Raw genomic sequence first — 16,440 nt, forward strand, 5'->3', positions numbered from 1 at the left:
CAAATAATATGCCTGCGAGCTATTCTCTTATTTTTACTTTTGACGTGCATTCTAACATTTTACAGGAATTATTTGTACCTAATTAATACACGTTTTTTAATTAATCTCAATATAACTTAAAATGAAATTACTTTGTAATCTAGTGATTATAAGAAATTGTTTCAAACTCTTGTTCTGTGCCATGGTACAGTTTCGAGAGCATAACCTGGTTTTTCACAAAAAAAAATATCAATCATCTCTTTCTCACATTTACGATTTGATGTATCTATTCTTACACGCGGGAAAACTTGCCAGGTAGTACTGAAACACCAGTATAAGAATACTAATGTTTCATAAATGATATACCTGTTATCTATTGATATATCTATTTTCATCTACTAACTTATCTATAGGTGACATAAAGAATTATAAAGTTTTTGTGTGAAAGCTTTAAATGTAACAGTGTATGTTGTGAGTGCTTCACTCGATGACGTATGAGTGTACGCTACAGCGTAGGCCCGGTGCCGCGGCGCGTGTCGAGTCTCCACAGGTTGGCGCGGCGTTCGTGCAACGCTTCGCATTCGGTAGAAGGCTCACTCGGCGCGTGTCGCTCCAACTTGGCGGCGGACAAAGTTTGTGAGTCTCAGTGTTCCAGCGTTTCGCCGCCTGACCGCGACGCCCCTGCCGCCCGCACGGATCGAAGAGCAGCGCGCGCACCACCCCTCGTCCAATATATACCGCACGCCGCATACACGAACCTCACAACGCAAGAGGAACGCGTGCGAACGCCCACAAAGCCGCTCGTCCGGGGCGCCGCTCTTTCTCTTTCTCTCTTTTTCTCTGTTCGTCTGTTTCTCGCTGATGCGGTCGCGCTGAGGCCGATGCGGGCGCCGCCATGCCGCGCTGCCTCATGGCTAAGAAGTGGAAGGTGGCTCCGGCGGGGGAGCTGCTTGACGACTCCGATGAGGAGATCGACGTGGTCGGCGAGGGGCGCGGCCGCAGCCCCGCGCCCGCTGCCACCGCCCCTGGGCCCTCGCCCCGCGATCCAGAACCGACGCTTCTCTACAACGGTGAGCACTTGTTACTCATATTTACTCTCTCACTTATCTCACTCCCACTGTCAACTTGTTGGACCCGACGATCAACTGGCGGTACCTGCAGCAGAACATCGCGTTGGCTGATTCAACTTATAACTACATGATTACAAACTGTACACAAACATTTATCTTGGGCTCAATACAATGTAAGTCATTGACATCTAGGTTTAGACATCTCTGATGACATGTGCAAAAGTAAGTATGGTATTGAATGCTTTCTTAGCTTAGCGACTGCCTCGTTCATTTGCGAATTTTATCCCTTTCATCACGGATACTTTGCTAAGCGCATGCGAGATCATCTTTTCTTTATTGAAGACGACTATCACACATAGATCGACTTGGGAAATTCTTCATTTCTTATGCCAATCAAAGATATCTCAAACTAAAAGTCAAAGACTATATAATATTATACAACTAACCCATAATGTTTTAAGCAGCGTGATTCATAATAGAAAAGAAGTCAGAGAAATAGAAATCTTTTATAAATAGGCTAAGGATTTTATTATTTACCCGGGTATTGAATGAGTTTGAGCCGTCACTATAGAATAGGTAGCACAATCGCAATCGGGTAAAGTCGGCTCGATTCGACTAACGAATTTGAACTTCTGTCATGTCATTTAAGGACACAAAGTTTTATTCTTAATATATCTTAATCCACAGTACATATTTCATATCAACTATAGGTGTCATTTGTTCACTATTGATAATAAATTGCTTTTTACGCGATAGCAAGATGACACATTTTTTTTGTAATTGGTGATTGATGCTGATTCCTCATTCAAGATATTCACAGATGAAACAGTAAAAATTTACTATATTCGCTCAGCAGAGTTTAAACTTTTATAATAACTTATGTGAATAGTCCGTAAAATACATTGAAACACATACAAATACACAATAGTAGGCTCACTTACTCGAAATAAATTACACGATGTATGATACAAAAAAGACCAATCAGCTTCAGAAATGAAATCATAAAAAAACCAACCTGCTCCGTAGGGAAGTCCTCGGTACCAATCACAGGATTATAACAAATTGAGACAATCGCATCATACTAAAGTGACACAATACCACTATTTTGTCATTTTAGTTTAAACGGGTAAATGATGTCTCCTTTTTTAAGCAGCAAGCATTCGTTATTATTTAAAAAAAAATGACAGTTGTAGAGACTGCCGATCGAAGTGAAAACTTATAACTTTTAGAATTGAAGTTTCATAACGTTTAAAAACAAATAAGTAATGAAGATTGATTTTTAAATCTTATTATCAATACTATTTTAATGAAACACAAATACTATTTCGACAATTCACAGTACATATACAAATATATACACATTCAACTTTTCACTAAATTCACTCAACTTATAAGATATACACAGCACTAATGTTGCACAATACGTCATGTATAGCTGTATAGCTACTGATATACTGCTTATAAGCATTTCCGTGACAAAAAGTCACGAGATTTCACCGATCCAAAAAGTGTCCAACTAGTTAGTCTGGCCATTAATACTGTTACAATTAAAAATAAACAAAATATTGCATTTGAATTTGGCATCTGTTATTTTTATATGATTGTTCATTGAGTTTACTCATTTTGGCGTCAATACATTGTATAATACTTTGCGATATTGAAATGGCCACTCCATTTTATAAGGTGATAAAGAGAGCTGAATCGCTGTGATTGCATTACAATAAGTAGGTATGCAGCCAAAGGCAATTTTTAAAACTCTCCATAGGCTTGGTATTAGTGAAATATTTGTGTATCGGGCTATTAATAGATACAATGAGACCTCTTCTGCTTGTGACAGAAAAAGATCTGGCCGTCCACATAGTATTCGTACGAAAAAGGTGGTCAAAGGAGTAAGGTAAAGAATTCGAATAAATCCTGTCCGAAAGCAAAGATTTCATCAAGATACCATTTTTGAGAAGGTAGAGAAGCCCCTTAACAACACCATTTACAATAACCAAGAATGGTCTTTCGAGGAAAACTCGACGCCAGGTCATAAAGCTCTGTCTACGCAGTCTTGGTAGGAAATGAACGTTTCGGACTTCATCAGAGCAGAAGACTGGCCGTCGTCTAGTCCCGATCTTAATCCACTGGATTGTGATTTATGGTCAGTACGGCTTGCTCTAAACGCCATGATAATTTGGAATCCCTTAAACAAGCCGTACGATTGGCAGTGAAGAATTTTCCAATGGAATAATGGATAACAGGCTTCAACGTTTAAAAGACTATATGGCAGCCAATGGAGACCACATCGAATAAGCTTTTTATATTTTAAATTGCTTTATATTTATGTATTAAAACTAACACACTGTAAAAGTAATAAATGTTATTTGCAATAGAAACTTCTTTTTCTTTTTATTAGTAATACTAGTATTTATGGCAAGACTAGATATATTTATTTCACGACTCATACTCTGGGACACATAACAATGACTACACCCTTACACAAGTAGCGCTATAATTATTCTCGCTGTTATCGTTCTATCAACCACTTTAGAGACCACTTAATAATACTTATATGACTTAAAAATATCAAGGAAATAGGACAATCCGAATGATTTGATGCGTTAATATGAACTATAAACGATTCCCGCCACGATTCGAAATTAACTGCAATTATTGTTAAAGTGCGACTTTATCTTAACCCGTACTTCCGGGCTCTCTAAACATTGAATGTCGCTTGTTTACGGGGGGATTTAAACTACACTACACTAAACTGTGGAATAAAACACATATTTGATAAAATAATTTACATTTATATGTGCAACAACATTTATGTACTTACAGGAATAAAGAAACGCGCTATTTAGGTCAAAAAATGTTTTTCATTACACTATTACGCAGATAGTAAGTACAACTTAGCATTTCAACATTTGGAGATTTTATTGATCGTTTTTACACTCATATATTATGTGCAGTCAGTATTACAAAACCACACAAACTAAATAAAATTAAAACGCCCTATCTTATTCCTAAAGTATGCAAATAAGTCCTTTCGTAAGTAAACACGTTAAACTGTAAGTAGTTCACCACAAAACAAGTTACTTGAACAACAACAACTTACACTTGTGTGAAACAAGTTACTCTTTAAAATATTGAAATATTTAGAATTATGAAGTTTGGGGTGAGAGTAAAAACCTGATCGACACCACAACCAATACGAACTGCAATGGTTTTTGCGGCCGGGCGGCACCGATGGTAGACCTGTATGTCAGTCATGTCATGTTACGATTTTTGAACATAAAATGTTTTTTTTCATCCTACTAAAAATATAAAATAAAATAACTAATCGAGGGTGAATTTTTAGAGTTTCAACAAGATTTGCACAGAGCTGATAATGAAAAATGTAATTCATCTGTGGGACTTCTATGCACAGGATGCCTCAAGCGCAATTGTAGTGCCGCTCAGAATTTTTGGGGTTCACTGATCAGCTGAACGTCCTGCTAGTCTTATCCCTTACTGTTTTATTTTTTTTATCTCTTTTATTTATTTATTTTTTCTCTTATCCTTACTTATTTTACTTTGAGAGTCACATTTGGGGTGTCGACTCCACATAAAGTGGGATAAGGGCTTATAAGGATAATTAAGATTTTTAGTTAGTTTCGATTACCTAAAAAAGCTTTTGCGTGACTGATTTCAGAGAATGTGGGTCTTGCCAAAATCAATTCAAATACATATATAAACATCGATTCGAGTCAATAAATGTCAATAGTTCCTAAATTATAATCATTTGCTACACCACCACACTCAAAGAAATTGGTCTTTTATTTCCGTCACCGCCATTTACAGGAATATCTTTATAATGTTTTATTTTATTTTAAATTGAATCCCCTGTTCAAAGTTCAAACCATTGATTCCAAAAATTAAGCAAATAATTACTATATTATTTTCATTTTGACGCATGAGAAAACCTAGGCGGCAAATGGACATTCCCCTTTGAATTTGAAATAATTTTTTTATTCACCACAACACTTAAAACAAATTAAAATAGCTTGCTTTTTTGCAAATGAGTTTATCATCGCATATTATTATTAGTTGTTTTAATAATAAAATCATAAATAAATATAAAATTTTCACAGCTAAACGCAAATATTGCAACATAAACTAAACAATATAATAAATTAAATCTATTTAGTCTCCAATAAACCTAAAATTGATACATAACATTTCAATAACAACATGTTGACGTTATGATCGTGCATCTGAAATTTTTAATAATGTCTGCATATTAAATATTACAGCTTTCATGATATTGCAATAATATGTATATGAGATGGCTCCGGTTATGACAAATATTTTCGATTTCAATTTCAATTTATTGCAATTCCATAAATATAAGAGGACCCAGGCTGTCCGATCACTAATATATTCAGCTGTGGAGTAGTAGGATTGACGAGAGAACAATTTTTAATATAGGTAAATGTAATGATTAAGAGCAACGATTATAAGAAATTACATCAAAAATCATTCTAAATTAAAAAGATATTCAGCTGTGGATTTACGATAGAGCCAATTTTTTTATAAAACATTTAAATTTATTTATAGACAAAGCCTGTACAGTGGCTGGGATAATAATAAAAGTGCATTTACCCTTAAAGCTATTATGTATCTTATGAAGCCTACTAGAATTAGTTACAAGCAATGCCTTTCTAGTATTTTAATAATGAAAATCACTATTATGAGCAAAAAAGTGACACTTTTTGTGAACGTTTACTAAATGTTAATAAATATACTGACAATGTATAGTATATATATATATACAGTTTGCTTTAATTTTTTCTTTGAGTGACTGTCTACAACCCAACTGATAGACAACACGAAGAGCTAGCTCTCTTTTGCAGAGCAAACACTATAATATCAATGCCAGCAGCATGACCCCACAGCAAAATACTGTACGTCATGGTGCTATGAAAATAACTGAAATACACTAATCTAGTGATAGCAATATTCGTTCATCTTTCTAACGGTATATGCCGCAGTGCTGAGTCTATCTGCTACTTGGGCAACATATGGACCCCACTGAAGCTTTTTATCTAACGTGATACTCAAAAGACCATATTGTCCACAAGTTCCAATCTCCGGTCATTTATAAGTGCGTTGGTTTGTTCTTTCGCTGTGTTTGTTATAATGGACACTTTGTTTTTTTATTGTTTAAGTGCAGATTATTCGTCTCAAACCTATGCACTATATTTGAGAAGGCATTGTTTACCTCGTCATCAATATCTGTACGTCCCTTTACTTTTTAAATAAGTGAAGTATCATCAGCAAACAATAAAATCTCATGGCTATCATCTACCATAAACGGTAAATCGTTAATATATACGAACAAGAAAGGACCGAGAATAGAACCCTGCGGAACACCTATTCCTACAGTTTTACCCGAAGACCGTTTGCCGTTCACATTGTCTATCTGAACTTCTTCGCTAACATATGATTTTAACAGATTTAGAGCTTTTTTTTACTCCATAATGCTTAAATATTAGGAGGAAATTTTCATGGTGCACGCAGTCAAATGCTTTGGACAAATCACAAAAAATGCCCTACCACTGTTGTGAAATCATCTAAAGAGACGTCTTATCTTGACCACAGATGGTCGTGAGTGCGCGATGTATGCCACGTTACTACTACCCGGTCACATTACCTCTAGTCCTCGATGACGTCACCTTGTTACGGTGTGCAAAACAAGCATCTTTTATCAACAAATAAACAACTATTTATTTTTTCAGTTTTATCGATTGATGTAAAGGTGTTGTGTTGTGATGCTGATTATTATTTCTATAATTATAAAAAATCAAGGAAGGAATCTGGGTTAAGTAATAAAAGTATTAATTTTTCTGGCAGTACTATCATAGCGACACAGAACAAAAAATCTACAAAATTATTAACAACAAAAGTCAAACTGTGACTATTAAAACATAAAAAATAAAACAGTGATAGCATGAAAATATCACGACATGTACCCAACCGTAATGAAACAAACCATACTAACGCAGCAGGATGAGTGCGGGGGGATGAAGAGAGATCAGGAGAGAACTTCACGTCCCAGCGTGGTTCATAGATAATGTGACTGTGTAGTACTATTATTTAAACTATGGTGGTAACTAAGTCTGATCTTTTCAATCTATTGTCAATAATTAAAATCCAGTACAACACGTGCGCTACACACCTATACCAACGTAATTCAATACCAACAAGGTCAATGACATGCGCGACCGTGCTCCTGTTTCATTTGCATTAGTAGTAAATGCTTTATGAATATATTATTTTTTAATGTAAGCCCGGTGATAGTATGAAAGATTCAAATTCCATTCCATTCTGTTCCATTCCAATTCCATTTATAAAGGGAGGTTTCAAACCCTGAAAACTATGACTAACACCAAATAACAATAACGAAGGGCTCTCCAAATGGAAAATGACTGGCTATAGTCAAAGTAAAAAAATCTCAAATTGGCTTTATTCAGCGCCTTTGAATCTTTACAACATTTTTCATTTAATTTACTGAATTTATCAAAGGTTCAGTAAAAGAGCCTACGAGAAGAACAAACAATAAAATCAATGGCTACTCTTTGTAACCGAAAATCGGTATGAATGTACATAATTACACAGGTTACACAGGTCTATTTTAAGGAAAAGGAGTACAAATGAGCGTACGGATCACCTGGTATTAAGTGATATCCGCCGTCCACATTCTTTTGCAACACCATAGGAATCACAAGAGCTATTTCAGCCTGTAAGGAAGGTGATGCATTTTTTTTGAAGGGTGCATTCGTATCGTCCGAAAACATCGCACAAGACACATCCAGATGATGAGGATGATATTCGAATTTATGGTGTGTCGTGCTAAGGTAGAATTCGGCGGCAGGAATCAGTTGAAACAGCTCTTCGGAACACTCAAATCCCCATCACAAATGCGGTAGAAGACACACAGTCGACAGACACATCGTCTTGATAGTATTATTTAGTAGAGGTATGTGTTTCCCGTAAGTGTTGTGTAAGTATTTTGAAAGAGCACAAAATATACAGGCCGCCTTCATTATTTTACGTTCCCGACACCACTTTATTAAGTCATCACTTTTTCATGGGTATCATTGCCTTCAAAGGCATATATTTCTTTCTTTCTCTCTTTCTATCTCAAGACAGGCCTTCTTAATCATACACGATTTCCGTATTTTGAGTTGGCTATTTGGCGAGTGTACAAAATCCGGTTAAATAATTTTCCTATTATAATTTGAACTTTAAAGACGATATGTCCATATATCACATCCAAGTTGAAGGAAATTCTAAGCAAATATTGTCTGTGAAAATACTCCAAACTATTGGTGCTCCACGAGACGCAACAATTCACATTCGTCACTCAGTGTGGAATTTTTTTATTATTATTTGGCTCTCGAGTGGTATATTTTTGTAAGTGATTAGTAGATATGTAGCACCACGAACTATAAACCCATACTTTCTTAGCGTCACTTTTGTGGATTGCCTCCCACAGTCATTAACATATTAACAATAATTGTAGTACAAATTGTTTGAACATACATTCTGCATCCAATATGTAACTTAATCTTAAAAGTGTTTTTCAATATTTAATGAAAACAAAAGCATATAAATAAAAATTATCGCACTGTATCGATGATAACCTTTCCAGCTTGAATGCATTGTTTATGTAAATTCGCTCCATAAGTATGATTATCGTGAATACGAAGAATAGTTCATGTATTTCAAACTTTAATATCGCGCTGCTCGTAAAGGTTACCTACGTTAAGTTTATATGGAACAGTGACACTATTACATCCTACGACGCGCTACGTGGATTACGACGTGCTACGCTATTTATATATTCAACCGTACAGCACTGAAATAGTAATTCTTCTATCTTGGTTATTAGTAGAATTTTTAAGATCTTTATACCTTTAATGTGGTCATAAATAAATATTAAGATATATCACAGGCTATATATAAAAAAATTGTTTAATAACTGCACGTCAGAATTGAAAACATTTCAACTTCGATTATTTTTTTCAATACTTTGCATATTTACACTACAGTAGAAATATGTAATAGTATGGAAACTAAGCCTAGTTGACAAAATATTTAGATTGATAGACAAGATGGCGCATGTTATATTTTCAATCAAATCAATATGGGTATAATTTTCGAGATTTTCCGGAGTGTCTATTCCAAATATAACATCTATTTTAAGATTTGAGATCCTCTTTTGTCAGTAATGTGTCACACATTTCATGGAATTTATCTATTTCATATTATCTCCTTTTATTTTGAACTTCGTATAATTTATTTATTTTTCTACACTCTAAAAGATCGGATTTTAGTTTTCTTTTCCGTGGCATGTCCGATGAAAGAGATCTGAAAGTTTGACAAGTGTCACTCGCTGAAAGTACTACATTTTCTTCCGTCTGTGTGTAAATTTCAACCAACTTCGTAGCTTCGGTTAACGTTTGTACATCTTTTTTTTTTGTACATCTGGTAGATGAAGACATGGTAATGAATTAGTTTTATTTATTATGTAGCCATTGAGAACGCCTGAAAAAGATAAAATATTCTCTTTGCCATTTTCATGGGATAAATAATTGGAATTTTTTGTTATGTGATAGAAGTTATATAATTATGGCAATAGATAAACCAATTTTTTGTATTTTAAATAATAACAAATTTGCTCTTTACTGCTTTGAGAACAGATGAAACACTATCCATATTATCCATATAAATAATCTTGCGCCGCAACCAATCTTGACAACAATTTATATCCCAAATTCTGCTACCTTCAAAAAATTGGAAAGGAAATACATGTTGTTACAATGATGATTTTGCATATCAGACCGCTTCGGATAAAATTTGATCCCAAATTAATTGTTAGCCACTCATAGACTCTTGAAAAATAGTCAGTTTTGAGCGCCCAATTCGTTCTGTCACATTGGGAGTGCTGGGAACAACATCCATTTATGCTATTATAATTTTGCGCGGTGACCATCTTTGATTAAAAATATATTACAAGTCCAACGATATCAACATGTCAACAAGAACGCAATGATACATAACGGTAAATGATAACAAGAGACTTTTACATTGAGGGTATTCGTAAATTCTTTAGTTTGTAATGTTGTTGTTAAGTCTTAGCACGTAAATGCTTTTGTTTCGTAAATAGTTTTAAGTTGTTTTCTTTTTCTTTTTTATTATACTCTTTATTTTAAATTTAAGTAATATTGTGTATTTTGACGACCCTTCTAAAACTTTAATGAGTTTATGGTTTGTACAAGAATAATGATATTGAAAATATAATTTGTTAATAATTAATAAATAAAAATAAATAAATAAATAAATCAATATTGTTGCAATAAATATTTTTCACTGATCTTCTTAAATAAAAAATCGTGACGTCTGTTTTGCCATCATGTAAACAAAATGCTGATATTATATTTATTACAATATCCCGCTTGTCACCTCTCTTGATCATTATTCCGGCTGCTTTCTTATAACTTATTGCTTTAATCTCATAGTTGTTGACAGAAGAGGCCTGTATCAATTATTCTGCCCAATGTTCCAATCTCACAATAAGCTGTGTATTGTGAGATTGGAACTTTTAACTTCTTAAAGGGCAATAAAAGGCATTTATTTTCTCAAAACTTATTCCTTTACAATTCTTTTTGATATCATTTCTAATATACTAGATACTACTACCGCTTCGGAAACACATCGAAATTCCCAGTTATGAATAACAAATTAAGATGAAAAAAGATAGCATATAGTTTCTCGTCTAAAACCTTTATTGTATGAGGAATTAAAGATCCATTTAAAGAGAAGGAGATATGATATTAAAATATCCGACTGTCGGAACTCTATATTGTGAGCTAACTTGGGTCTTAATAGTCTGTGAAGACTGACCGACCTTGAAAAACCTATTTAGGATGTCCTTGTCGTACCTACCAATCTCTCCAAATAACAGTTCGGTTCCATTACTTCTCAATCACAAAAGAGTACACGGCTCATTAGGTTTCCTTCAGTGAGCTCGTGTGGCACCCAAATATCGAGCTCTTTTATGTACCTAGCTTTTGTCAAATGTGTGAAAACTATTTTTGTCTATTACCAGTTATTATATATAGCTATGTTGTAACATAACTGATATCTTGCGCCACTTTTTCGAAAACTTATTAATTATCATTAGCATGGCGACCAGATCAAAGTGTATATATGACACCAAAATTCCCGGATCTTAAAACTTACTTAAAACAACTTTGTCCTATTCCTACTGAAATTGCACTAGTTTTGAAAATTTCAAATTTTATTTGGTGTCTTGCATTGAATTGCTTTCTTTCCTAGAAACTCATTTACATCGAAAAAGAAAACAATTTTTTACAAATAAACGCATATATTATGTATAACAAATACATACTAAATCCGTAAAGACTTTTTCCCTGAACCTATCGAGCACTCGATCATAGATTTAGAGACACCTTCTGGAATTTCAACCTTAAAAGTCGTCTTCAACGTCCTAATATGTGGCGTTAACAACAGTACCGTATTCAAGGAATGTTGAATCATGTAAAAATGCTATTTAAGTAAGGCCTTACATAATCAACAATTTGAATTTGATCATTTTCCTTAATTGAACCTAATCCTATTAAACATTATACAACTATTAAACATTGACGAATTGAATAAAATATACGAAAATAATTTAGCACATCCATTACGTTGTAAAATCAGAACACAAAGAAATAATAAAGTAATGATCACTTTGTGAAGGGAAATTATCACAATTTGTGCATATTGCGCTATCAAATATTATTGCAACAATAATCCGATTAATAGCTGATTGAAACAAGTTCGAGCATTCCGCATTCCCTTTTAAAATGGGTATTAATTTAATATCCTTTTAAGAGAAACCATTTTGAAACATTGATAAAAGCCAATTCTGAAACCTAATTGAATAACACTCCATAAGCTAATTAATTGTTAAAAGTTGCTTTATTATGAGTGTTTGCTCATTTTGCATGAAATTTGATCGCTCCACTTTTACAGCAGTTTTAGTACTTTATACTATTTAATACTTTATTTATAACATTATATATTAGTCTGTTAGTTGTACATGATGAAAAATTGGGTCAAAAAACATTTAATATTTTAACTTAGAACTCATTAAATATGATCTTGAATAGTATAATTAATATTACTTTTTTTTTACTTTTTCGGATACTACGTCAAATACTGTTTGCCTCAAGACACTGTTGGGGCCAAGGCTAGAGAGCCATTGCCACTCATCTGGGAGATGTAAATTTAATCTTCAACGCGTAGCCATGTGTTTTAATTTTCGGATTTATATATACGTTCATTCAACGTTCTTACGGCGAAGGAAAACATTACACAACAAACACACGAAGAAATTCAAAGGCTGTAAGTAAAGTTGACCAACTGGGCTTAAAAGGGCTTGAAACCCGGGGCGTCTTTTATTTATTAGTAAAATAACGCCTATTTTAATAATAAATAAAAGACGTCGAGTTAACGAAAAAAGCTTGTATCTACCTAAAAATTTTTTCGAATGAATTATTTTGTTCAAATAAATATGAGTTTGTCAAGTAGCATTGGGAGTTTTGTTGTTGTTAATGAAAACATATCACGGCAGCAGAAAATTACCTATTTCTAATTTATAGCTTTTCCATGATAAATCATTAACAAAATTCTAGTGAATCACTTACTCTGTTGGATCAAACTGCTTGATCATCCATTTGGTGTAAGTTTATGAGTTCAGACAGACCGACGAGACGGAGACTAAATTCAATAAAATCCTGATATAGACGCTACTAACTTTTACCCTGCTTTTTAGTTTCTACTTTATCGACTACAAAATAAGGAACACATAAGTTTCAAATCTCAAATAGAGTATTCTACAACAAAGAGAACGTGGACTTGTTGAAACTTCTTCATTTCTTTGGATTGTGTCGCTGTGTTTCGCCTGCAAACTAATAACGTATATATACCGTACTCCCGAGTTTCTATTTATCTGTTATAAGAATGTTCTTTCACTTTGTTATCCACTTGATCAAATAATAGAGGTTTTGTAAGCTAAGGTCTGACGTCAAAAATCGACTTTACAGCCCTTGACACAAAGTAGAATTTTCTTCGACACTGTAAAAGTATATTAATACATACAACGTATTTAAATAGCTGGGTGCTCGCGCCGCAGCCTGGTATCGCAACAGTATGCTGGTTGAGATTTTATTAAGTGTCGATAAAGTTCCTAATTTACTCCTAAAATTAGATTTATGTGAAAAATATATGTATCTACTGATATATAAATTAAAAAAGTATATTATTTTCAGTACAGCTGAATTTGAAATAAATGTCTTCTTTAAAACTTAAAGTATTTATATTTATATGGAATCAACAGGTAACTATTTTTTTTTATAAATAAAGACTCAAAAAGCTAATATTTCGAACCATTAAAATGTAAATAATAAATTACCTCTATGATTATTTGAAGTTATCAATTCAACTCAATTCGATAGTACGTTGTTTTTCGAAGTGAATAGAAAATTAACATATTATATTATTTAATAGATTTTGAGTATTTAATTTGAGCAAAGTATTCTGTTTGCAGTTCTAGTATAAGTCAAGTTCTAAGACTTGTTATTTATTACACTATCGTATTAGAAAGAAATAAATAAACGTCTACCTGTTTACAGAAATAAATAAAACCATCGTTAAGTACTTTATACTGTAGACGGTGTCAAGTAGAAACCTTACAAGTAGAAGCGTATAACACTTCCAAGGATCGCTACCCAGTATTTTATGCAACAAGTAGGCTAACCATGGGCTAACATCGATAATTACTTAGTAAATATTTTTCAGCTTGTTATTGAAAATATTTTACAAGCTCTTATTAATAATTGACGCCTTTGGCAAAAAACTTTTGCTCAATCGAACAACTTGGATTACTATCAAACGTTACTTTATCCCTCGCTGGAATAATGTGAAAATTACCAGAAAAATTTACTAAAAATTTGATCTATCTATTTGGAGTCGATAGATTAATACAAGGTTGCGCCTATTCGGCGTCTAGCCTAATACCTACTATGACTTTTTTAAGCAAACTCTTTTGTTTTGCACAAGGCACACAGCGTTTAAAAACTTGACCTCGAATAGATTTCTTGAATAGCATTCCCGATTGCACCACCATACAAAAATATATTTGTAGTTGTTCTTTGTGTATTGAATTGCAGTTTATCGTATCGGTGAAGCAATAATTAATATTTTATTATAAAATGTATACTTTATATTTCTAATTAATCTCACTGTGTCAAAATGAAAATATACCGAATCAATAGCGTATACATTTTTTGTCAAATATACATCTGCAATAGAATTAAAATTATTAGCCCTGATTTAACTCTGAGTTTCGCTATAATTTTAACTAACAAATATTTAATGCACAACACTTCACTTCTCATCTTCGATTCGTACAAAGTTTGTGACATATATGCGATAATCTGCTACCTGACTTTTATGATGTCTTCTTGTTTGAGAGACAATCTAGACGTTAGCCTTGATAGTAAGTTGCTACTAGAGGTAACTTTGAAATATCGGGAACTTAAAAATTCAAATGAGGTTAATGTTAGTGATAGGTTTTAAAAGCAATAATAGAAAAATTTAACTCAATATTGAATTTGCAGCTAGAAGGTTCTAGCTATATTCCAATATTTGAATAAATCCAACGCGTATTTAGCCGAAAAGTACTTTTACATTAGTCAAATAGCTGCTGAAACAGGACTTTGAACGATGCCTACCAATTTTACAGCCACCCTTCATGTGGTTCGGCTAAATTCTCCCTCGCTAACACATTTTTCACATTCTTTTCGAGGCAATTTTGGTCGGGAAAATTCAAGCACATTTATTTAACAAAGCCGTGTTAAAACCTATCCTAATATTTATATTTCTTTCTTAATATTCTTATAATAAAGATTATTATCAAGTCCTTTAGATCGCATAAACAGAATATTTTAAACTTAAACTGAAACCGATTTTACTTCGACATTTGTCTGTATGCCTAAAGAGGTGTCCAAAGGGAGAACGATACATCTCAGTTACAAGACAATTTAGCCCATGTACTGCTGTGACCTTTATTTCGTCAACTCATCGTAATATGTTGGCATACCTCACTTCCTTTTTATGTTACTGTAAATATTTTTTTAATCTTTTTTCGTGTCCCTTGGTTATATATTGTAAACTGAATTAATATTATTAAAAGTTATCAAGTAACCATTCATCCCTACTCAGTGTTATAAGTAAGAATAATTCAGAATACTACTACAATTAAATACAAAAACATTAATTCATGAAATCATTCAAACTATTAAGTACTAACCTCATGAATCATGTGAAATTGAATAAATAAAATAAAACAACAAAATATTGTTGAATATCTCTTCCGACTAAATTGATAAGTTTTAAAGAGAAAATGCAGCACTTTCAAACTATGATAAAGTGGAAGGAAACTTGAAGAGAATATTGTTACTCGTGAAACTAACTCATGAAATTGTTTCTCGCAGCTTTTCCATTGTGTTCATTTCACATATGAATGTTCTGGGTTTTCATGTTTTACTGAGCGTAAACATTTAATTATGTATTTATATTATTTTTTGCGGAATCCGTTCTACTAACGTACGTTACAAATTATTTTTTGTAATGTAAAATAATTTTAAGAAAGACTATCACATCATCGGCTGTGCCGTTTTAAAAATTAGCCATAATAAAGAAAAACAGATCTGTAACATTAAAACCACAAGCAGTAACTCCAATTTTATTTTGAATGTGTATAAATTTAATTCTGTATTTTACAAACAAACTCTTGTGTGTAGGGACCCTCTATCTCTCTTATCCACTCAAAGAAAGTAAGCTGTACTTTCTAAAATTATTATCAAATCTGTTACTCGTTTATAGATACACTTATATTTGCTTTAGAGTAACACTTTGTAAAAGTGAGTGGAACATGAGAATTGTGATATTCCAACTGACAACAGTAATACTCGTATTATTCATTTTGACGTTACAAGTTTGAAACACTCTGTATAAAAATCCCTACTTTCAAAGGAAGTCTTTGATGTGGTTATTACGACAAAAGCCTGTTTAACGAGTTCGCGAAACTCATAACCCTGAAATTATCCCTTATCGAAAAATTAACTACAGTAAAGAACGAAAAAACTGATAGTAAATTAAGAAGAATATTATTAAATATTACAATTTATAGGAAGCCCGAAAATAGCTGCTACCTATAACAATAACTCTTGAAATTAAAATAAAAGGCTTCGGCACTGTCCGTCTAGACCAAATACTAGAGCACATAGAA

At 33.2% G+C, this 16,440-nt stretch overlaps 1 protein-coding gene across 1 annotated transcript in view; it reads left to right on the forward strand.

The window, feature by feature from the left end:
• The first annotated feature begins 762 nt into the window (after window positions 1-762).
• LOC126978851 (transcriptional repressor scratch 2-like) overlaps window positions 763-16,440 on the forward strand; it is a 47,205-nt gene continuing 31,527 nt past the window's right edge. Inside the window, exon 1 of the mRNA XM_050827961.1 lies at window positions 763-1,049. Coding sequence (XP_050683918.1) covers window positions 875-1,049 — 175 coding nt within the window. The 5' untranslated portion in view covers window positions 763-874. The remainder of the gene's footprint in view (window positions 1,050-16,440) is intronic.

This window comes from Leptidea sinapis, chromosome Z (genome assembly GCF_905404315.1).
Source record: "Leptidea sinapis chromosome Z, ilLepSina1.1, whole genome shotgun sequence".
Lineage (NCBI taxonomy): Eukaryota > Metazoa > Arthropoda > Insecta > Lepidoptera > Pieridae > Leptidea > Leptidea sinapis.